Here is a 23081-nt window from a genome sequence, read left to right as displayed (position 1 = left end):
TACTTATCGTTTTCCACGCAAATATTAGTTATGTTGTTTTACTGTGCGAAATTACCTTCAGTGCTTTACATATTCCATCTTTATGTAATTATTAACCTGATCGATACCAATTCAGAGTCAATCGGGCGATAAATAAAACGAAAGTTTAAAAAACTATACTGATTTTTAATTAAACTGTAAACTTGCAGTTCTATCGAGATTTTCTTATCTCCTAGTGCGAGGTTCCATGTTGGATGATGGAGACTTTATTGTTGTCCATTATCTGTCGGTGACATGCACGCTAGACGCTAGTGTTTCTCTTGTGTGTAGACATTGCTTTTTTTTGTCGACGTGCGACCTGTAACAAAATGAAAGATTCTGTCAAAAATTACACTTTTTTTCTTCAGATAGGTAAATACTTTACGCCCCCAAGGATCGTTCCAACTCGATCGTCTTGATCGTTCCAAATGTCCTTATCATCTGAATTTACATATAATTAGAAAAGTTTTAGTTATCAAACAAGTGTTTAATTAACCTTTTGAACGCCAGACGGCGAAGGAACATGCCGTGCCCCGGACGCAGGCGTACACGATTATTTAAGCGAAATTGAACTTTACGGAGTCCCGCGTTAGTCCCTATTGCATTGGCGAAACTGTCGGCTGTAGCCGTCGTTGGCGTCCTTGGCAAGTCTTTCAGAAGTCTGCCATAGCCGACGGTGGCGGTCAAAAGGTTAAGGGGGTTCCTAACGCCAATGACCTTCGATCTGAATCTTAGTTTTCTAATGTTTTTTGTATCTTATCATACTAACACCAACGGCTGTAAGCAATATAGTATACCATATTTACTTCAAAGTTCGAGATATTTGGCATCAAAGTTGACCAATTTTAGGCCAAAAAACTGATTTCCTGGCCATACAGTTTGTGTTAATTAGTTTAAAAATAAAATGTCTGACCAGTTTATAGAGACGTCAAAGACTAACCCAAATGTGTAGATTCTGTCTATAGTGCAAATGTAGGAGTAACGACTCAAAAATCTAATCTAACTAGTCAAAAATCGATGAAATCCGCGGGGAGCTCCTTAATAATAATAGGTTTTAAAATAATTGTAGAAAATAACCGTCTAATTACTCGAGAATCTCTTGCTTTTAATGTTTGTAGAGTGTGCGGTTTGAATTCCAATCGGTCTTGAAAATACGCGGTATAAAAAAAGTGGTCCGCGAAGTAAATGCTAATAGCGGTTCGCAGCCATATTAGAATACGGCTCGCGCGCGTGCCTCAGAATCCTAAACGACCCAGCTGCAGACTATTCGCTGCACCGAACGCGCCAATATGCGGAAATTAAAATTACCCCTTCTATTTATTCCTGGCCCTGGAACTGTGGAGTTATTCTAACATACGTTTACCTTTTATTTCAAATTCTTTGCATTCTTATTGTTAGAATAATTTATTTGATGTTTTGAGTTAAGTCCTAGATACTAGGTAGACGAGTTCATTATGTAACATTGTGTGCAACAGCCGACGACGCACAGTCTGCTTTAAACGAGTGTTTTAATAGACAGTACCTACTACAAATTTTCTTGGAAATAACTCGCGACAGCTTCCATAAGTCCATGAAATGTAACTATAAATCACGTATTTGTGTTGCAAAACTGTTTTATTTATGTCTATGGTTTTATTACATTTCTCCAAACTTCCAGCTTAATATGTAACGCATACTGATGATGTCGTTGGCGTGGGGCCGATTTATACGTGGGATCAAGCTTAGTTGCTTATCATCTATTGGAAATTTAAGCTTCATATAATTCAAATTCATGCACAAAATCTCATGCGTCTAATACATTTGACCTTCAAAGCTTGCCAATTCTTACGACCTGTCTGAGACAAACAATTTAAATCTTTTTCGAGAACAGTTGGAGGCCGCACTTGAGAAGATGCATAAACATAATAAATCAGCCAACTATGCAATGGGATGTCTGCCGCCACTGTAATTTAAGGATGAGAGTCGTCCTGCATCATTGGTTCCGTACACCTACATATTACGTACGTTTTATTAGTCGTGCTGTTTTGTTGCGGGTTGTTACAATAAACCCTAGTTATAAATCACGTAAACGTGACACGTAGATGATTTTTTTTTCTTACGCAGGTACGTCGGGCACAAAAAATAGCCCTCGGATTATGCATATGTGTGAATTACTGATTTCCTCATCAGTTTGCTGGTAGGTATACCCTACCTAAAGCTAAATCCTTTGAGTTTCTTGAATAAATAATTTTGTTTATGTAGAAACTTAGCTACAGATCAGATCCGGATGTACACACCATGTAATGATCGACGTGCACGTGCAATGACCGTGGTATTTTATTGTTACCATCATGGCTTCCTTCTGTTTACTACTGCGACGCTGATTTGCTCGTTACTGCCATAGTATGTATGGTACGTACTCGTACGCAATTCGTGTCCAGTGAATCAATATAATTTAACGAATAAGTACTACTTACCTAATACTCTTCGATTAGTGGGGGCTAAATCATAATTGTAGGTTATATACTTATTGAATGTTTACATGTTTTAACCAAGAGTGCAAATGCCATGAAAAAATTCACACGGAAACAAGACTATCTACCGAAGTATATTCGCAAGGGCAGACTCCAAATAAAATCTTAAAAGGGTAAGGGGTCGCCTAATAGAAAGAAATCACGAAAACGTGTCTAATTTTCATTTATTTTCAGTTTTACCTACCCGGAACCTGTCAGGAAAATACCCAAGCTATTGAAAAATAAATATAATGGGATATAAAAATAAGTTACTGGCAAAAATTAAATTTTTGGTAATACAAGCTTTTATCACCGATTGTTTTCTTTCCAACTAATCTCATCACATCGAGACAATTCTAACAACACTAAACACAATCAGGTTGCGTTGTTTTATCACAGAGTTCCTATGAGACATCCATGTCTGGTAAAACAAAACCTCGAGCGACGGCCATATCTTCGTGAGAGTCAGAATGGCGGGTGTACCTAAATAAAATTAAATGAAAACCATACCATATTTTTGTACCTAATATGTACTATTTAGTACCTCCTTTAAAAAAAATTGTACCTCACGGTACTTAAAGTTATCACCAAAAAACAGTACCCCTAGTGTAAATTTGATCGACATCATAACGTGACGAACGCGTTTGCTTTAAGTCTCATTTTGTATAGGATTTTGAGTTTCCAAAACGTCCCGCTTGGCGCGCTCTTTCTAAATCCAATACAAAATGAGACTAAACGTAAACGCGTACGTCACGTTTCGAAATCGAATTTATTTACACTAAGGGTACAGTACACCCGCCATCCTGACAGTCAGAATGGCGGGTGTACTTTATTACGCTATATTCCCGTGATTATTGCTATTTTCTATAAAAGCCAAATTTTTGTACCTTCATATTCAATTATAAGGCCAGGAATTAGTACCTTTAATGTTTAAGCTGTTAAGTTCAAATAACTCAGAAAATTATGTCTTAAAAAGGCTAGGCGCCAATTCAAAGAAATCTTCCTAAGAAAAAACATTTTTAGGACATGATTTTCTGATTTATTTGAACTTAACAGATTAAACATTAAAGGTACTAATTCCTGGCGTAATAAAAATAATTGTTTTTCCTAAAAAATGAGATCGATAACTTGAAAAATTATAACGCCTGCAAAATTGTAATAGCAAGCAAAATATAAAATGAGTAAAACTTGAAAACTACAAATAAAATGGCTCATATTATAATTGAATATGAAGGTACAAAAACTTGTCTTTTATAATTTATCAATAACCACGGGAACATAGCGTAATATTTTCATTTATTTTTATTTAGGTACACCCGCCATTCTGACTCACCATATCTTCCATTGCAATTTTCTTGCGGCGTGCCGTATCTTTTTTTTTTTATACTACGACGGTGGCAAACAAGCATACTGCCTGCCTGATGGTAAGCAGTCTCCGTAGCCTATGTACGCCTGCAACTCCAGAGGAGTTACATGCCCGTTGCCGACCCTAAACCCGCCCCCCCTCGTTGAGCTCTGGCAACCTTACTCACCGGCAGGAACACAACACTATGAGTATTTCCTTCTATTTTCCTGGATATACGCCTCCTCTTAATATTTAATTAAATAGCTGACCTACAGGTTGCGTTGCGGTTTTAGCAAATATTATCGTAATGTTTTCTTAAGACTGAGTCGACCCTCCAGTGGCACCCTCATTAGGGAATTGTGTTTTACAATAAACCACTTAATTTCGGCTACAATTATAATGACCACCAAAAAATACTTTGGAACCCTAAATAATAAAAAAATCTCTTACCAAAAAAATATACTAAACACCAATCTTAGTAGGCTTCTTCAAAATATCTAAGCTCGTTTTATTAAGTAGGTGAACCCCAAATAGGTTTATTGCTGGTAATCGGGATTGTTTTATATACATATACGACATTCTGACATTCATTACAAGACTTATTATTACATTCATTACTTAGTATGAAAGATTTTGTCCTTGTAGCGTTGTTGGATTAATGATGAATACTGTTGTTAAGTATGACGATTATTTTCATTACCTCCCGCTGAAGAGTTATTGACATGACGGGACGCCCCGCATGCTAAAGAACTCCTTAAGGAGTTACGGCGTTGGGGCGACTTCCGCGGCCCCGAAAGGAAATTCACTTTGCATTCATAACATGACCGAGAAATTGTCAACTCCCCTGTTCTCATGATATTCCATTGTTTATTATGAAATGCAAATACCTATCGCCAAATTGGGTTTGAGTTACAGTGAATTTTAAATTAACGTCGGCGGTGGGCGAACAAATATGACAAATTCTCAATTCTCTTAGTTTGAATTTGAACGGAACCATAGAGTCGGACCAAGTTGGCAGCGATTTTGATAGCCCAGACGGGGCAACGTGTTATATTAAACTTCAAACTTCTATAAAATTATGACGTTTACTTAATACTTGCCCCGCCTGGGCTATCAAAATCGCTGCCAAGTTATCTTGATCTGACTAATAAGATTGGAGCCATTGTGGGTTTGGGAGGTCGGCTTCACAAAACCACTTGAAATTTCCTCTAGGAATAGTTTCAAAAACTTTTTGTTTTTCATTTTCTAAATGAAAACTTCGTTTGTGTCTTCATTTTCCAACTTGTACATGCACATCTCTAGGTGCGTAGATTCCTATTCGTAAATACCTACCGATAGTATAACTATCCCACCTACTCTTAATTTATTTTAAATTGTAAGGCAGATTGCATAATGCAAATGGTTTGCGGTCGAATCGATTTACGTCAAAAACGTTAGAATTTGGCAACTTGGCAAGAGTATAATATATGATATCTACGGTAAACATAATGGACCTTTGCATCCGCCAATATCCACTCGCTATGTTTAAATCATTTCACGCGTCATCGATGTCTGGTGCCGGTTTACAGAGCGATATATAATCGCATTTCAGTCAAATTGATGGGATCTATTATTGACTCGCTAACATCGCTGGGAGGAAGCTTTTGGACCATTTCCTGGCTCGGAGAGAAATGGGGCCGTCGTGACGCACGTTTTTACCTTTCGGCATCCGCCCGTTAATATCAATAGCGTGAAGATTTTTTGTATGTTTCAATTAAATCTGTTTCGAATTAGTACGAGTTAGAAGCTAAATTCCTGTCTTGCATTTTACCGAACTTAATGTGAATTTTAGATCGTAAACATCAGTTGTTTTAAAGCATCCGTGTGTATGTGGTTAAACTTTGTTGTTAATGTCTGCCCTGCACTGCGAGCAAATACTTTCTAAATTTAGAGTAAGCAACTCTGCAACTCATTAACTGCAAGCTAATTAGACGTTTGAATTATACCAACCATGTTTACAAAATATAATTCCTGTAGGCTAATAAAAGATTAGGATTATTTATTCCTGACCTGACTTTCCTTAGTGCAAGTTCCCGCTATATAGGCTCACAGTACATACATAGTGCCGTTCGTAGGTACTATACTCGTAAAATATAAATAAAACGCCCGCCAGGGTGACGGCAAACTTCGAAACTCATGTAAACCCACTCGGAAGTGGTTTCGTGAAGAAACAAATAAGAAAGTAGTTATTGTGGACAACTATGGACCGATCCTAAAGAGCCCCGGCTTAATCGTTATCACGAGTAAACGTGACTGGGGTTGTTACCAGAGCCGCGGCCAGCTAAGGACCGCGTCTCCATTGTAGGTAAGGGCCGCTGGATGCATTTTAATCAACTAAGTACTTACGGAGAGTACGGGTTAATTTGGGTTTCGCATTAGGGTGCTATTATATAATATAAATTTTTTAGAGGCGAAATAGTCTGAGCGTTGGTTAAATTAAAATATGAGAGATATATACCCATTTTTGGGGGCTTTCAGAGCGATTATTTCGGAAATTATTTAATGCTCTGTTACACATGGTTACACAGTCAAATTTAAGTTTATCATCTTAAATCATGCATGATGTTTTCGACTCACTTTTTTTTTGGACCTTCAGTTGCATAAAGGCGTACTCCCGTATTAACCATCCGAACATGAAAAACTCTGGATTCAAACTATTCAAACAAACTCGTTCTGGTAGTATGGAAACAGGCAGAACAGTACTGGGAAAGCTATAAAAGTATTCTATCCTAGATCGGACGGCGGACCACCATGCATACATCTCACGAGTTGTTTGCGCTGAATAATACATTTCAAGTTCAACGCTCACTTGTGCGATGCACGAGAAAGATGTTTGTATGGGAAAGTGAGTTTTAATTTAAATGTTTTGCTTAAACGTGCTAGTTTTACGTGTATTTTTAAGTAGTTTCAAGGAATTTAGTACGGTACGGACTCGCGAAAGTTCAGCAACTTTGTTTGTCGTAGCCGTAGCTATATTTGGAGTAGAGTTATAGTTAACTCGTTATCAAAAATCGTTGCGACCAGGAAGTGCGCTCCCGGCGGCGCGACTGAAGCCCTCAGGGGCGGAAGCAGAGGCGGGCGCGGACGGGCCGGCATTACAAATGACCCTCTTACGGCACGTGTGCTAGGGCCCGCAGGGTCGTTACCTGCCGCTGGCAACAGCGACGCTCTGTTGTGAACTCACTGTTACAATATGTTTCCAAACTGCTTTATTTTGTTGCTGATGACACAATTAATGAAATGTTTGACCACTCGATTTACCACACCTTACACCGTACACCCTTACCTACGCTGCGCTACAATGCCCTCTCACTGCAATTGCTCAGCTCAGCCTATGAGCTCACACTACTGAATACGGTCAGTAACATTTCCAACCCCTGTGGCATACTTTACTTAGACTTTTATTATACGGTTAGCGCGTTTAATTGATTTGCCCAAGATTTTCGGTATTTAGTGAGTCGTGGTACCCGATACCGATAGTCTCATTGATATAATGTCACTTTGAAACCGCACCTTACAGAAAACCGCAGCCAAATAACACTTGACCCTACTCATAGTGTTGTGTTCCTGCCGGGGAGTAAGGTTGCCAGAGCTCAACGAGGGGGGTGGGGTTAGGGTCGGCAACGCGCATGTAACTCCTCTGGAGTTGCAGGTGTACATAGGCTACGGAGACTGCTTACCATCAGGCAGGCCGTATGCTTGTTTGCCACCGACGTAGTATAAAAAAAAAAAAAAAACTTTGAAAGCGACCGTTGCGTGTGACACAATTCCAGTGTTTCGACAGCACTATTAAAATGTAACCGTCGTAATGGCGTCGTGTTGGTATTCCGTGGGCTCGCCAGTTAAGTCGCAACCAGTGTATCCAGCTGGCCTCAGATAATCGTTTGAGATCGGAATGACAATGAAGCAGAGCATATACTTATTGATTGATACCTAATATAGGTACAGTCACTTGCAATACGATGTTATACACACTTTCCTCAGCGAAGGCCGCAAAAATATCTGACAAGATCTTATTTGTGGAGCCATAAGAGCGTGTCACATATTATTGCGGCCTTCGAAGAGTACGTAACATATTATTGCGGCTGACGTACTATTACTGGCTTAGCTTTTATCGCGAATCCTCATTGCTCCGTCATTTAAAAAAAAGAATCAACAAAAAAATACTTCTTACGTAATGTCCTGTAATATTTATTATTATTTATAGATTGAGAAATGCGATGATCGTAGAGGAGAACAGCAGGACATCTGAAATCATTTTTTTAATGGCTATCGCCACGAAGGCATTTGCCAGCATCACGTCAATATAGTTCCCCATAAAACGGGATTGCGATTTAGCACGAAAGTGTTGGTCAGATTAAGGAGCAGGGAATAGTTATAAGTTTAAATTGTTAATTTTGATAAAATTTGAAAGGATTTGAAATACAGAGGGATTAGGAGTTAAAAGAGAGGGCATATGCGTCGGAAGAGGGATTTTTTGAAAAATGAGACCAGAGTACAAATGAGAATGATTAAGACGGGGGCAATTCAGGAAAATATGATTCAGGGTTCCATCATCCAGGCCACACTCACATAAGGATGTGTCCCGGCAATCATTTTGTTACCCAAGCTGATACGAAAACGTTTCGTGCTCACTCGGTCGGTATTTGAAGATAGGTACTTATCTATGTATTGTCAGAAGAGAAGATATTTTCTCATACTGAAAATAGTAGGTAAAGGCAAGTCTCGTCCAGCTTCCAGCAGTTTGTTTAGCATCGTAATTCTACCTTATAAACTGCGTAGTAAGGTCCTAAGTGCTGTTTATCGCATGTCTTTATCATATACTTAGGTATGCAAACGTGAAATGTGTGACCTCCGTTTCTGAAACGTCTGAAAATAAATAAAAACTGTAGCGGCGCCAGACGAGCGAGCACCCACGCAAGACAGTATTTTAAACTTGACTGGCATGACGCCAGCGAGGATTCTACTCGGCTTGCTTATGGGAGTTATGGCTGCGCAAAACATAAACATTCCTCTTTTGGGTAAGCTTCGTAAAGTTTAATTAGTGCCTTAGCGAAATGTAGAAAATAAAATTATGAATTTAAAAGATAACCCGATTGCGGCGAAGTTAAAAAATTAGTTAGCGGTAAAGAATATCCTAAACATGTATACCTAGTGGAGTGTTGAAATTAAGGGTATTAATATCTGGGAGACCTATAGCCTTGTTCGGAAAACATATAAAAACTCGAAAATGCTCGTTTTCTCAGAGATAAGGCCTATAGCTAGATCGTTTTTCCGCCCACGAACACCCCCATATCCCATATAGCAAATGTCACCGAAATCGTTGGAGCCGTTTCCGAGATCCCCGAAATATATAAATATGTATTCAAGAATTGCTCGTTTAAAGGTATAAGATAAAGGTGATTATAAAAATATAGGCAACTTATCTGTCTATATATGTAATTTTTTTTTTTAAGCCGTAAGGTTTAAAGGAAAAGGTTCAAGTTCTTTTACTTGTTCAATATCCGACAAGTATGTTGGTGATAGCTATCGGGGATAGTTATTGATTTAACCACCCACACCAGCTGGTAAAGGCTCTTGTCTTGTTTGTTCAAAAAGTAATGAGAAGTTCGCATTTTATCCCACATTTTATCCACATGTGGCCCATGTGGGGTAAGGTAAAGTAATCAGATGCAAATTTTCAGTTATTTCCTTATGTTAGCTGGTGATAAATATTTAAGGATGTCATTTGAATTTTATTTTGTTAGATATCTTATAGTTAATATTTTCTTCGAGTTATATATTGTGGTGAAAATTTTTGTGTTTCACTGGGGGAAAAAAATTGTTTAACCCTCGTGCTTTGAAACCCCAGCAACGCTCAAGATTTCACTTTTCGAACCACTCGCTACACTCATGGTTCAATTTTGGAATCTTTCGCTTGCTCGGGTATCAATATTAGCTAGAGCGGTTAAACAACAACTTTGCCCCCTTATAAAACAAATAACTATTAAAATCCTTTTATTATGGCTTTGTATGCGGTTACAGCTGCCATTTTTGTAGATCATTTTGTAATGTTTGAAATAAAGAGCTCATTAAAATTGAAAGATTTTTTTACCCTCGCATACCTTGGCTACCTTTCCCTGTCCCTCTCAGCAGAAAGTGTCCGGCGAAGGGATAAATGTAATAACCCCTCGTCTTAATAGAAATGAATGTTACCAAGTAGAGCGTCCTTCCCGACGTGAATGTTGCAGTAGATGTGGTGGTCCGTGGGCGCGACTGGTTCGACCGCCGCGTCTCCTGCTTCCATTAGCCTCAGCTTCGCGGAAAACTCCTGCATATCTGTAAAGATTACGGAATCATGTTACACCGAGCCACGGACAATGCGAGCTAAGTAAAATCAAGAATGTAGGTATTTTTTCTTTAATTAATGAGCTATTCTTTGACCTTGACTATTTACTGTCGAGCTCGCGCATTGAGCATTGAATAATTGAATATTTTTAAATTTCAGCAGGATATAATATGTACCTGAATACCTATACCTAACAAGTAATTTTCCACTAGTGCCCTTCATATTTTACTAATTAAAATTTAATTGAAAGGCAACTCGCTCTAGAATCAATACTAAATGGATCGTTCTAATTTTGGGTTTAGCGCTCATAGGAGAATGCAACCAAAATACCGTTAGCTATTGTTACTCGGGCGGTCGCGGGCGCAGCGGGTCGAAATTAGTAGCGCACATGTTCAAACAAACGCGCATTGTTTACGTGGCTTTCACTGCGCATACCCTGGCCCCGAATTACACGTTGCGCGTCGAACTTTCGCCTCAAATGGACCAGTATAAACCATAATGGACTTCGAGGTCCGTAACATTTGTAACCAAAAAACATGCGTACGTGGTCATAGAGTGCACCTGAACCACCTGATCACTGGTCCACCTGTGTGTTTAGAACTCCCAGTACAACTCTATCAGCCCCCGTATTAGGTATTGCAATTACTTCAGGTAAACGTTAAATTATGAGAAGTTCGGCTTGAGTACGAGATCCGTAACAATAACAAATGCGCAGGCATTGTCGGCCCGATTCGAACTTTAAGATTTCTTTAAACAAAAACGTCACTTGGCAATGACATATCCGATCCATATCGAGGGCTTCAGGCCAAAGGGGCGTATACGCAAAAATGCCATTTTTCGTTTTTAACGGCATCGTATTCGTCTTGTAACAATACGTAAGCACAATTTTTTTCATAATTTTATCATAACAATTAGTTAATTAAATAATTAAAAAATCATTTGGCGTATAACAGACAGTCATAATTTTATGTCGTTCCAAAAAGCCGTACTGAAGGCGTATAAGTGATATTTTCATTCAGTCCCCGATATTCATCGGAGTATAAAGGCGTACGTACATACTTCTCTCACGTGACAGTGCGAATCACCAAATAGTGTCACGCTATATAGGCGTACATACATACGACCATAAACTTTTACCAACTATCCTCAAAGTGCGTCGCGGCAAAGAGGCGTATGAACATACGACCGTACAAAAATTACGTTGGCCTTCAAATAATGCCGGGCCAAAGGGGCGCGGAGACAGCGTCCTTGATTGCCGCATATTACTATCTCTTTCTGTCAAGCGGGTAAGCGCACTAGGGCCGCCTGTCTCTCAGTCAGTGTCTAGTGCGTTACAGTATGGTGTACATCTCGTGCGAATAATAACAATGAAGTGGAGCGCTCTGATGCTGATAGCTCTGCCCTGGGCATTCAAGAATGACGTGGGCGGCTGTCTCCTCTGCCTCCAAGTACGCTCTGCAGAGGGGGCTATCTGTAACACGTAGGGTTAGTAGGAGTTTGTTTAGTGGGGCGTGGCCGGTTATGGCCCCAGTCAAAAGCCGGACCTGTGGCCTCTTCAGCTGTCTCAGCCTCCTCGACAAACTGGGGTCGATTGTCGGGAGGACTTCCTTCGCCTGCCTGCACGTGCCTAGGTTAGACCAGTACGGTTGGTGTTTTACCTTGGTGTTGTGTCGCAGCATGTTCCGGAGCCAGGCATAAGGCAGAGGTATAATTGGCTCCGATCCTGCCACCCTCAGTTCCGAACATCCTCTCGCCAATATGTCGGCCGCATCGTTCCCTCGCGAGTTGCTGTGTCCCTTGATCCACTGCAGAGTTAAGCTGGTAGTAGTGCTTACCTCTGACAGAGCTTTGTGGCATTTGTAGATTAGCCCTGAGGTCAAAGTATAACTTTGCAGAGCTTGTAGTACTGGCCAACTATCAGAGAGTATGCGGATGGAGTAGTCCAATACTTTCCTTGAGGCGATTGCGTGTGCTGCCATTATGATGCCAATTCTGCCTGGAAGACTGTATTGTGGGCACCTAGTCAAGTCCTAGTGGTGTTGAGATATGTATGTTTAGGTCCTCTGAGAATACTCCAGCGCCAGTGCCTGACCTTGTCTTTGATCCATCCGTGAAGCTTCTCAGCTCTCATGGGTTGAGTCCTTCACGAGGTTCTTCGTGTAACTGTATCTTATATTTCTTGTCGAAGACGAATTGTCTGGGTATCCTGTCAGTCACCGCTTCTATTAGCAGTTCCTTACCTATCGTCTCGTAGAGGATCTCGGTGTGTGGTACCCTAGGTGGTCTCCAGAGATTAGATTTTTTGAGACGTACCGCCGTAGCTAGCGCTTCCTGTTGTATAAAGAGGTGCAGCGGCGGCAGGCTCAGTAAGGCTTCCAGGGCCGCGGTTGGTATTGTCCTCATGCAGCCCGTGGTCGCCAGGCTAACCTCTGGATTTGTTGTAGTTCAGCTTCAACTACGGATAGTTTGGTGCGTGGCCACCAAACTATCGCACTGTAGCTTATTATTGGTCGCATGGCTGCCTGGTAAAGCCATAGAGTTATCTTTGAGGTTAGCCCCCAGGTTCTACCCACTATCCTACGACATTGCCAGATTACGACTGTGCCTTTGTCAATTTTGCCTTAGGTGATTGCTCTAATTCAATTTGCTGTCAAGTATTACCCCTAAATACTTTACTTCCGCAGATAGTTGGAGTTCAGTGTCGAACAGGCGGAAATGTTTGTTGGTGAACATAACCAGCTCAGTTTTGTTGGGATTCTCTGAGAGTTCGTTGTTAAAACACCAGCGTTCCACGATGGCTAGTGCAGAGCGGGTACATCGCATACCGTACCTGCATGATTGCCGCTCGTCAGTATCACTATGTCGTCAGCATAGCCGATTGTGTAATAGTGATTATTGTTTAGTGTGGTGATCAGGTCATTCACCACAAGGTTCCATAGTAGTGGCGATAGGACTCCTCCTTGGGGGCATCCTTTTGCCATTAATGCCTGCTGTGTTTCGCCCGTCCCGAGTTTGATGGTTCGTTGGCTCAACATGTTGTTTATCCATTCTGTCATAACTGCATTCGCGCCATGTCTTACCAGTGCTGCTGTAATGCTACTGAACCTGGTCCTGTCGAAAGCCCTTTCTATATCTATGAAGGTTCCTAAGCACATGGATCTGTTTTTGACCGCCACCTCAATTTTACTTACTACTGCGTGAAGTGCCGATTCTGTAATTTGCCAGGGCTGTAGGCATATTGGTTTGGATGCAAGGGCACATGAATATGCACCCTCTCTCTAAGGTACCTGTCACACAACCTCTCTAATGTTTTCAACATGAAAGAGGTCAGGCTGATGGGCCTGAAGGATTTGGGGTCCGAGTAGTCGTTTTTACCTGGTTTCGGTATGAAGATAACCTTGACCTCCCTCCATTGCTTCGGCACGTACCTGTGAGCCAGACAGGCGCGCAGAACGATGGTCAGCTTCAGAGTGAGATGCTTCCCGCTCCATTTAAGAAGCGCAGGGAAGATCCCATCCATTCCTGGAGATTTGAAGGAGTCAAAGCTGTTTAAGGCCCACTGCGTGCGCTGCGGGCTGATTACCTCATATGTCTGTAGCCACTCGTCCTCCGTCGGGGTGGTAGTAATTCTTAAGTGTAACATTCCTCTGTTATAATTTGATGGAGACGTAAATGAGTTAAGTTGTTAGCTAAACTACTTTTAGGTTTATTAGTACAGAAGATTTAATATTGTTTCTTTTTATGAAATGACGATAAATGATGTCGTATTTATTTGTTTAGAAGTTTTGATTAATATTTTATTGTTTAAGATAGTTATAATTTTGTTACCAGTGGTACCATTAAAGGAGTAATGTTTATTGTCTGAATACAAGTTTTGATACGTTTTAACTTTAACCTTTTGTTTTAGTTAATGCACTCTAAATTTAATCGTTTGATTGTTTCTTGACTGCTTTTTTAGTAAAGCTGTCATTGTGTTGTCTTAGCAATTTCCATGCATCCTTTACTACCAATTTCAATTCTTTTCTATAAAATCGTTTTGTACTACTCGACTTTTGAGCGACTACCATTTACCTACTATCACAAATAGTAAAAATGATCTTATTGGAATTCAGTTAAGTCAGTTTTCTTAAGTAAGCCCACACGTCTTAACTCTAACTCCCAGCGAAGTGCTAAACGACTGCTATTATAGGCAAAAATCAGAATAAGCGGCGTGATTGCCTTTTGAAACACTTCTTCTTATCGTGTGGGTTGTAAGATTGATGTACCTTAAAAACCTTGGTGTTAGAGTTATTGAGTCGCCAAAGGCCTCTGACATGGCTCTCATGACGAGCACCACCGGATAGATAGCAGCCGGGACCAACGACTTTACGCCGTGCCTTCCGAAGCACAGTATCATCTTACTTTTCGGACAATCAGGTGATTCAGCCTGCAATGTCCTAGCCAAACCGGGAATAGTCTCACAAAGTCACAAAGCGATTTTTGCTTGACAGTGTCCCCACCGGGATTCGAACCCGGAACCTCCGAATCGAGAGACAACCGCTCTAACCATTAGACCACGGAGGCTATTGAAACACTGAAATGCTCAAAGTGGCAATTCAAAATAGTTACTTACCCAATCGGTAACCAGCTCGAGTCGACATTGCTTAATCTCGTGGACAGTTGTGATACTATCAAAACCATCAGGAATCATTTTAATGGTAAAATCTAGATGAACTTATGAATATTTAGTCAAAATATAATTTGGCGCCCTATTATACGGCCACAAATAAAGGATACTTACACGATAGATTCGTCAGCCCAGACGGGCGTATAAAAATCAGAAAAAATAGAAGAAACTACACAATGATGACTAAATTACTGTAAAATTAAAGTATTTCGCATTATTAACAGTATTTCCACCTTTCATGATTAAATTATCGAATAGAAAAAAAAAATGAATTATACGACCATAAATCTCAAGTATTTTTCAAAAAATTTCAACCTATATGTCGGAAATTACTGTCGTGGTAAAAAGGCGTAGCTACATAATTACTGCTTTTTAGAATATGTAGAACGAAACTAGGCATGACACATGAAACAGACAGTAATTTAAATACTCTATGCAAAATTGTAGAACAATCGGTACATTGTAACAAAAGTTATTCAGTTTTTTGTCTCTCCTGAAAAGTAGGGTTCTTGCTTATACGCCCCTTTAGCATGAAGCCCTCGAGATACGATATCGTATCTAGACCAAATTTTTGACGTATCTTAAAGTTCGAATCGGACTGTGTATTATATCTTATACTGGTTAATCTGGTTCATCGGAGTCATCGGACTCGGTAGGCGGCAGGCGTAGTGAACCCCGCTCCGTGGCGTTCGTTCTGGTGGCGTCTGTGGACTAGATTTATGACTTCGTTTTCAGAACGCGATGAAATTAATGCTTAAAATCAAACTTCCACCTTAGGTGGTGTTGTTTGTATCTTTCAACGCTTTCTGGCAGTTCGATGAGTTTAGATACCTCTACTGTACTATGTATCCCATCAAAAACATTTTCATGTAAAATGTAGCCAAGACGAGACCATACGGCTCGCACGGTCAAAAAGTTATCAGATCTCTTGTAGAGCCAAGCTTCTAACTCTAAAAACCCTAACTTCACAAATTCTAGGGCAAGGCCTTGCGCTTCGCTTGGCTCGTCTTGGCGGGGGCACTACTGCGCCCCCAGATATGAAATCGAGGCCATATTTAGTTGTGAGTAAGGACCACTTGCAAAAATCAAATTTAAGGCTTAGAACGCATTGCGATGTATTTATTTTGATTTCAGAACCGCAAAAAGTTTAACGTACAGCATTCTTCATAACTTTCATAAGCGCACGCACTTGCAAGAAATAAACCGCAAAAAATGAATCGCAGTGCGTTCTTAGCCTCACGCAAGGGTTATGGCCGTTATGGGGCACCTATTCGCGTCCATACTTTTGTAAAGTTCTTTAATATATAAACTGTTACCAAATATCCCGTGAGATGGCGCTGTACCGGGAGCGGCGATTTCTACATCACGCTATCGAAATGTTTATAGGGATTGTATATAAGGGTTTGAGATTATTTTGAATATATTGGCTTTATTTGTGTCTGGTTGTTTATTTCCATAGTTAATCCTCCTTAAGTAAAGAGCGCCCTTTTTGAAAGAGGAGTTCATACAGTACCCACAGATCTAGAACGTACGTAAAATACCAAGAGTCGAGACGGACTACGCTAACTGTGCATGGAATTTGTTTTTTTAATACCACGACGGTGGCAAACAAGCATACGACCCGCCTGATTGTAAGCAGTCACCGTAGCCTATAGAAGCCTGTAACTCCAAAGGTGTTACAAGCGCGTGGCCGACCCTCTAAAATTAGTAATTTCAAAGTGTGGATATGTCATCATATACCTATGTAAAATTTCTATAAAAATGTGATGTTTAGAATGGAAGTTGTTCTATGGGGGCGCCTAGACTGCCTAGTTAGTTAGTGATTTACTCTATTAGCCTAATGAAGAGATTTTAAATGCTACTTAGACCTAACCATTCTTAACATGTAAATGGAGGCTGGCTTACCATTTACCACTTTCTGCACTGACATATCCCAAGTAGCATTGCTAGCTGTATAAGAGCTGTATATCAGTTTATTTGAATACTATAAGCTGTACATTTAGGCTATACTACAGCTGTATAAGCGCTTATACTGCCCTTATAAGTTAAAAAAGGGCCCCAATTATACAGCTTTTCGCGTTATTAGAGCTGTACAGTAGCTGTACAGTAGCTGTACAAGCAATAGATAAGTTGTATAATAGCTGTAATTCGGTATAAATGGAAACCTTAGCACTACAGATTATCTCTTATAAATATGATTTAAGAATATCAGTTTTAAATAGGTTTTTAAGAAGAATTACAATAGAATAAAAAATATTCAAGTCTAAAAATGTCTTCTCGTTATATTTGTAATGGCGACAAATGACAAATATAAGTGGAAAGTAATAAAGTGCAGTTAAGATACAGGATCTTGAGAGCAGTTATATTACTATTGGTAAGTGCCGATTATTATTTATTGTGAACATGTGTATCTTTTCTGGCAAAATATTCACGCCCCTGCTTAATAATCAAGAAAAACATAACAAAAATATCTAAAAGTGGTACATAAGTTTAGTTTTTGTTTTTAAGGTTAAGGTTTTTTTTCTTTTAATGTTAATTCTAAGGTTAAAGTCAATTTATTTTAGCTGGTTATCATAATATGACAAGTTTTTGTTAAATATTTGCAAGTTTATCTTTAATTATATTTTCAAATATGTTTTTATTCATAGTAAAATGGCGACAGTATTTAAACAGCCTGTAGGATAGTTGGAGAGCATCATAATCTTAGTAGCTGTACTATGTAATTAATGGAGTCACTTCTACAGCTTTTGGATTTTATGAAATGACTGCCATTTATTCATTTAGTTTTATAATACACTCCTTGTCAGAAATCATAAAACTACTATACTTATATGAGTGCAAAATTACGCCAAAAAATTACTTTAAGCGACTTTGGTCAGAAATACAGACAAAAACTGTACTACAGCTGTCATTTATTCTTTTAGTTCTATAATAACCTTACAGACAGAAGTTATAACACCATTATACTTATAATAGTGTAAAATTACGCCATAAGAATTAGTTTTAAATCGGAGTTGACAAATACTTTTATACAGCAACAAGTGCCAGGTGATCCTACACTACAGCCTCTATACAGCTTAAATGATAGAATAAGCTTGTAGCGTCACACAACACTTAAAGTTTTATAACGGAGTTTACAGATACTTTTTTACAGCAACAAGTGCCAATTGATACTACAATACAGCCTGTATACAGCTTTAACGATAGAATTAGGTCGAAGTGTCACACAACACTTAAAGTTTTATAGTAGATTTTTTATTTTCTGATATAACACCCCATGCGTACGCAGATTCCTTTATAATGATTTTATACAGCTTGAGCTCAGGTTAGTTTTCTCTGACACTCTTATAAGTCCCTTAAACCACCCTAAGTTCTAAATTGGCTGGTATATTGATTTTACCGACACTTAAATGCTACTTGGGATTGTAGTAACGCAGGAGACGCAGGCGGTGAAAGTAGGTAAGTAGACACTTATATTATACACTATAACTACTTACACTTAAGTGCAATGCAAATGAACACTATTTATTATGTAGTCCGGATTCAATCGAATGTACCCAATACCCACCTACATATAAAAGTATCTCTAGATTTTTAAACAGAGCATGAAATTAAAATTAACGGATGCAAAAGAGCTTTGTAAAAACTAAAAAACATCTAGAAAGTAAGCAAATAGGTACAGTCGTCATCAAATATATCTGAGCGGCCAAAGTGCTCACAAATATCTGAACACGCCTCTATTTTTAAAGCGCTAGAGTACGGGTTCAGATATTATTGAGCACCTCGGCCGCTCCGATATATCCGATGGCGACTACTTACAAACAGTTCGGCAGTTTTTTGGCCGAAGCCGAACTTCCGGCCGAAACATTATTTTTATGCCGAAACCTGCCGAAACCAAAACAATTTTGGACTTGTAACTCCATATAACACCGTTCATATTCTATGGGATTCCGCTGATTTATATGGGACAGCCAAATTTTTTTTCCGCAATTTCGGCATTGACCGCATAATAAAAGTTGTTCAGTAGGTATAGGTAGGTATGACCTATAAAATCAGTACGCAGAGTATGAACGGTGGCTAAGATTTCACCTTGTAGATTTATAGGTAGGTAAATAACACTTGTTTTTTTTTTATTTTAGAAAAAAGGTAAAACAACGTGGTTGACGTGCGTGGTCGTGCGTGACGTGTAATGCTAAAAACAACGGTAGGTACGAGTATAAACTATTAAGACCATGTAGACGATCGCTTTTCTATACAAACTTAGTCTCCATTTTTCTCCCTGGATATTGACATTAAAATATGGAAAGTATTTTTATACAGTTTAATGTATTCATCATCATCAATTTCTTTAAAATTATACACTGTACTTAATGTTAATATTTAGAGATGGGCCGAATATTCGGTACCTACTCGGCATATTCTCGTATTCAGCCGAATTATTCGTTTAAGATGCCGAATCTTCCGCAAAATGCAAATATTTTTTATTACGTTTTGTTGCAAGACTAAATATAGCTTGCTTTTTAAGTACTCTCTTTTTCTCTAGAAATTACCTATAGGAAGCGATTAATTTAGCTGATAATGTGATTGAAATATTTCAAATGGTTTATTAGAACGAACCGAAATTTACAGATGAATCGAATAATTCGGCCGAGTATTCGGTTCGCTAAGATCTCATTAATTGACCATTCGGCCGAATGATGACGGTGATTTTTGACATATGTTTAGTATTGTGTCGTCAGTAAATTACCATTACCGGTAATTTCCCATTTGGGAATATTCCCAGTAAATTCCCATTTGATATTTATTATTATGGTTATTTTTTAACCCCTATAAACCATAAGTACTAAATTTACGCTGGGCATTAAAAAACAATGTGAGACTGTGACACAACAATAATAACGCTTTCTCTGCTACTCCTACTTAAAGATACATAAGACTATCCCGTTCTGTCAGTTCCCCCCACCAATACTAGATTCATGTTTAAAGGTCTTATCAGATTCTCAGTACTGCAAGCGTCCTTTTCAAAAGATAACATCGTGTACCACGATTTGTTGGTATTCCACGCTCAGTCGCTCACCGTCAGTTTGGATAATAATAAGGCAAGACGCGGAGGTCGCGTGATCATCGTCCTGAATAAATAAAACTTGAGAAGGGCCGTATTCACAACGCTTACCTACTCACCGCCTCAGAATCTACTACGGGCGTCATTGTTACGGACCCCGGGGTCACTTTAAACGGGAATGGCGACAGAAATGTTAGGAATAACAGAGAAAGTCCGCTAAGTGGCAGCTGGAAAAAAGTCTTGTTTGTGTTTAGCGTACTCACGTACTTTCATTTATTTATGTATGTATGTATGGGTGCATCGGATACTCGTAATGAATATTGAGACGTTCCCTGATGTTAGATACTCGTAGAGTTAGAACAAGCTAAGTTGGCAAGAATTTTGATAGCCCAGAAGATGTGTGTTATTATAAATGTCAAAATTTTATGAAATTATTACGTTTAAATAACACTTGCACAATCTGGGCTATCAAAATCGCTGCCAACTTAGCTTGGTCTAACAACTACATACTTATCTGACACAAACACAACGTTTCATTCTTCATCACTTTATCAGCCAAAAGACTAAGATCAGAGCACCTTGCTGTGGGGCCAGTCACATCAGTTCCAGGTCTGTCGGTTGTATGATTGTTCAGCACAACAAATATAACAAAATAGGAAAATACCTAGTAGGTATTCCTCACCTGACTCAAGTGCTCGTTTGATGATCCTCATCTGTTTCGCATGATACAGCCACAATGACAGCACGACCACAAAGAACACGACACACCCGCTCACGGCTAGAGCCAACGTCGACGTCTGCAGGTCCCACGGCTCACTGTCACTCACTTCCACGTCCGCATCATAATATTCATAATCACTTTCACTGTCCTGGGTATCATTGTCTAGAATGTGTAAAGTCTGGCAGACGGTGTCGCGGTACACCTCGCAGGGGTACCGGACGACAAGGTTCCTGGCGCGGTCGCAGGGCGTGCAGGGCACGCACGCCTGCCTCTGTCGGTCCCACCAGGTGTGCCTGTGCTTGCACACGCTCTCACCCACCACAGACCCGAGTGCTAGCGTCGCAACTAGCAACACCTTCTGTAGCTCTCCTTGCATTACCTGGAGGGTAAAAATAAGTGTAAATATTGTGTTGGTTTGGTTTGGTACTTAATGCTGTCTGCGGACACGAGCCAATGATAGCGGAGCGTTGGGAAAGCAGCTATATGATTATGTGGGAGATGTACTTTATATTTTAAATAATACGGTGCAGGGGTCAGCAAACCACGGCCAGCGGAGCGCAGAGATTAGACCTTCCACGTTAGGCTTTTCTAGTGACTATTTTAAAATTAAATGAACATTCTTTTAAATCAATATTGACGAAAAGACTCTTTGAAATTCCTGAAACTGGTGATTTTTACTGTGGCTGGCTTTATTCTGTACCTTTATACTTATAAAATATTACCGACAAAGCTTTTTAGCTTGTAGTAGGTACGATATAGCCCTCCGGTCGTCTTTGGGCACTTCCTAATTTGTATCTATCCAAACTTCTCCACTTCCGAATTCGTCCACTCCAACATCGTCCTTTTACTAAGTTGTCACTTTATAGATTCCAAAGTTGACTAAATCTTAAACAGTCATTTTCCTATTCGTATTTAAATTTGTAGTAAAACATTTCCTTCACAACTTAACTAGACGGAGCCTCACTTCGCGGGGTCCTATTTCTGGCCGGTTTGTCCTTCGGGTATCTGAAACTACCTAGCGAACCTAACCTACCTACCTTCCTACGTTTTTTTCCCCAAGTGTAATGTTTTCACGGATTTCACACCAAAAATCAATAGGTAGGTTAGGTTCGTTAGGTAGCTTCAAATGCCCGAAGGGCAAATCGCCCAGAAATAGGAGCCCCACTTCGCGGGGCTTCGTCTAGTTTTACTATGGAAAGATAAATTATCAAGCGGACAAGTTAGGAAATAGATTAGTTCGGAAGTGGTCAAGTTTGGAAGTGGACATGATAAGGAATAGACAGGTTAGGAAATAGACAAGTTTGGATAGATACAAATTTAGGAAATGGCCAAAGTCGACCGAAGGGATATATCAGTCTTTGATCAAATCGGTATGACAAAAATAACATTGATGAAGCAGTGTGAAGTAGGTACTTACGTAAGAACCTTACCTTAATTATTACGCATGTATCTAATTACAATGTTTTGATCACATTGGGTTGATGTTTTTTTTTACAAGCTCTTATTTTATTTAACTTTCCCTGTTAGTATGTATATGTATGTTATTTTGTTGGTGTCAAATCTTGAAAGCTAAATTTTACCCATTTCCCGATTTTCTATTGAGCTGAAAATATGCATACTTACATATGTAAGTCGGGTGACAATGCAATATTACTGTACCATCGAGCTGATCTGATGATGCAGACAGGAGAGTTCCTATGGCCGCCCATAGGAACTCTGTGATGAAACAACGCAACCTAATTGTGTTTGGGGTTTTTAGAATTGTCTCGATGAGTGTTAGTTGCCCATGGTAAGAAAAGTACAGTCATCGACAAAAGCTGATACCAAAAATGTTTTTTTTTTACCAAAAACTTATTTAATATTATTATTTTGATTGATTTTTTTACTCTAAAAGCCTTTGCTTCTGCTCTCCCGGCTAGCCATCCGTGTCGTACCTACATACTTTTAATAAAGCAGCATAAAATAGGTTTCATTGGAATCCCTTTAGAAACTTTATGCGACATGGTTCACTGGCCGTATAAAAATATCTGTGATGTCTGAATGAGTAACGAACTTTTTTCAAAATATTTACCTTATCTCTTATACTCATGTATACCACCAAGTGTACACCAAGGACCACATTTCAATAGCTTAACTTAAATTAGAAAGTTCACTTTGAGCACTTTCACATTTATCCATAATATGATCCACTCTGTAACATAGTTCGTTGTTCGCTTATAAAATATCTCGCGTTGCGTGTTTCGAAAAAAACTCTAGTGCATTTGTTTAGTTTAAATTAGTGTGGGAAAGAGCACGCATGGTGCGGGCGGCTGCAGAACACGGTCTGGGTCTGGCGGCGCGTGTGGCGGCCGGGGAGTCGGGAGCGACGCGACTCTCATTCATATAACTGTTTATAGCCCGAGACAGCACT

At 39.5% G+C, this 23081-nt stretch overlaps 1 protein-coding gene across 1 annotated transcript; it reads right to left on the bottom strand.

Annotated features, from left to right (window-relative positions):
- Positions 1-144: 144 nt before the first annotated feature.
- On the bottom strand, positions 145-23081 carry LOC133517198 (tumor necrosis factor receptor superfamily member wengen-like). Its single transcript, XM_061850404.1, has 4 exons — positions 22743-23081; positions 20633-21050; positions 10090-10212; positions 145-337 (listed from the first exon to the last, which is right to left on the bottom strand). The coding sequence occupies exons 1-4, from the start codon at positions 22758-22760 to the stop codon at positions 288-290; spliced, it is 609 nt and encodes a 202-aa protein (XP_061706388.1). The 5' UTR covers positions 22761-23081; the 3' UTR covers positions 145-287.

Source organism: Cydia pomonella, chromosome 4 (genome assembly GCF_033807575.1).
Source record: "Cydia pomonella isolate Wapato2018A chromosome 4, ilCydPomo1, whole genome shotgun sequence".
Classification (NCBI taxonomy): domain Eukaryota; kingdom Metazoa; phylum Arthropoda; class Insecta; order Lepidoptera; family Tortricidae; genus Cydia; species Cydia pomonella.
Note: the sequence above shows the minus strand (reverse complement) of the source record. Positions and strands in the feature narration are given on the sequence as shown.

Bases quoted from the DNA above. Each gene is read 5' to 3' on its own strand.
- LOC133517198 (XM_061850404.1), bottom strand. The intron at 10,213-20,632 runs GTGAGGAATACC...TAATCTTTACAG, and splicing joins CAAACGAGCACTTGAGTCAG to ATATGCAGGAGTTTTCCGCG. The intron at 338-10,089 runs GTAACATTCATT...ATTTTGTTACAG, and splicing joins CGGGAAGGACGCTCTACTTG to GTCGCACGTCGACAAAAAAA.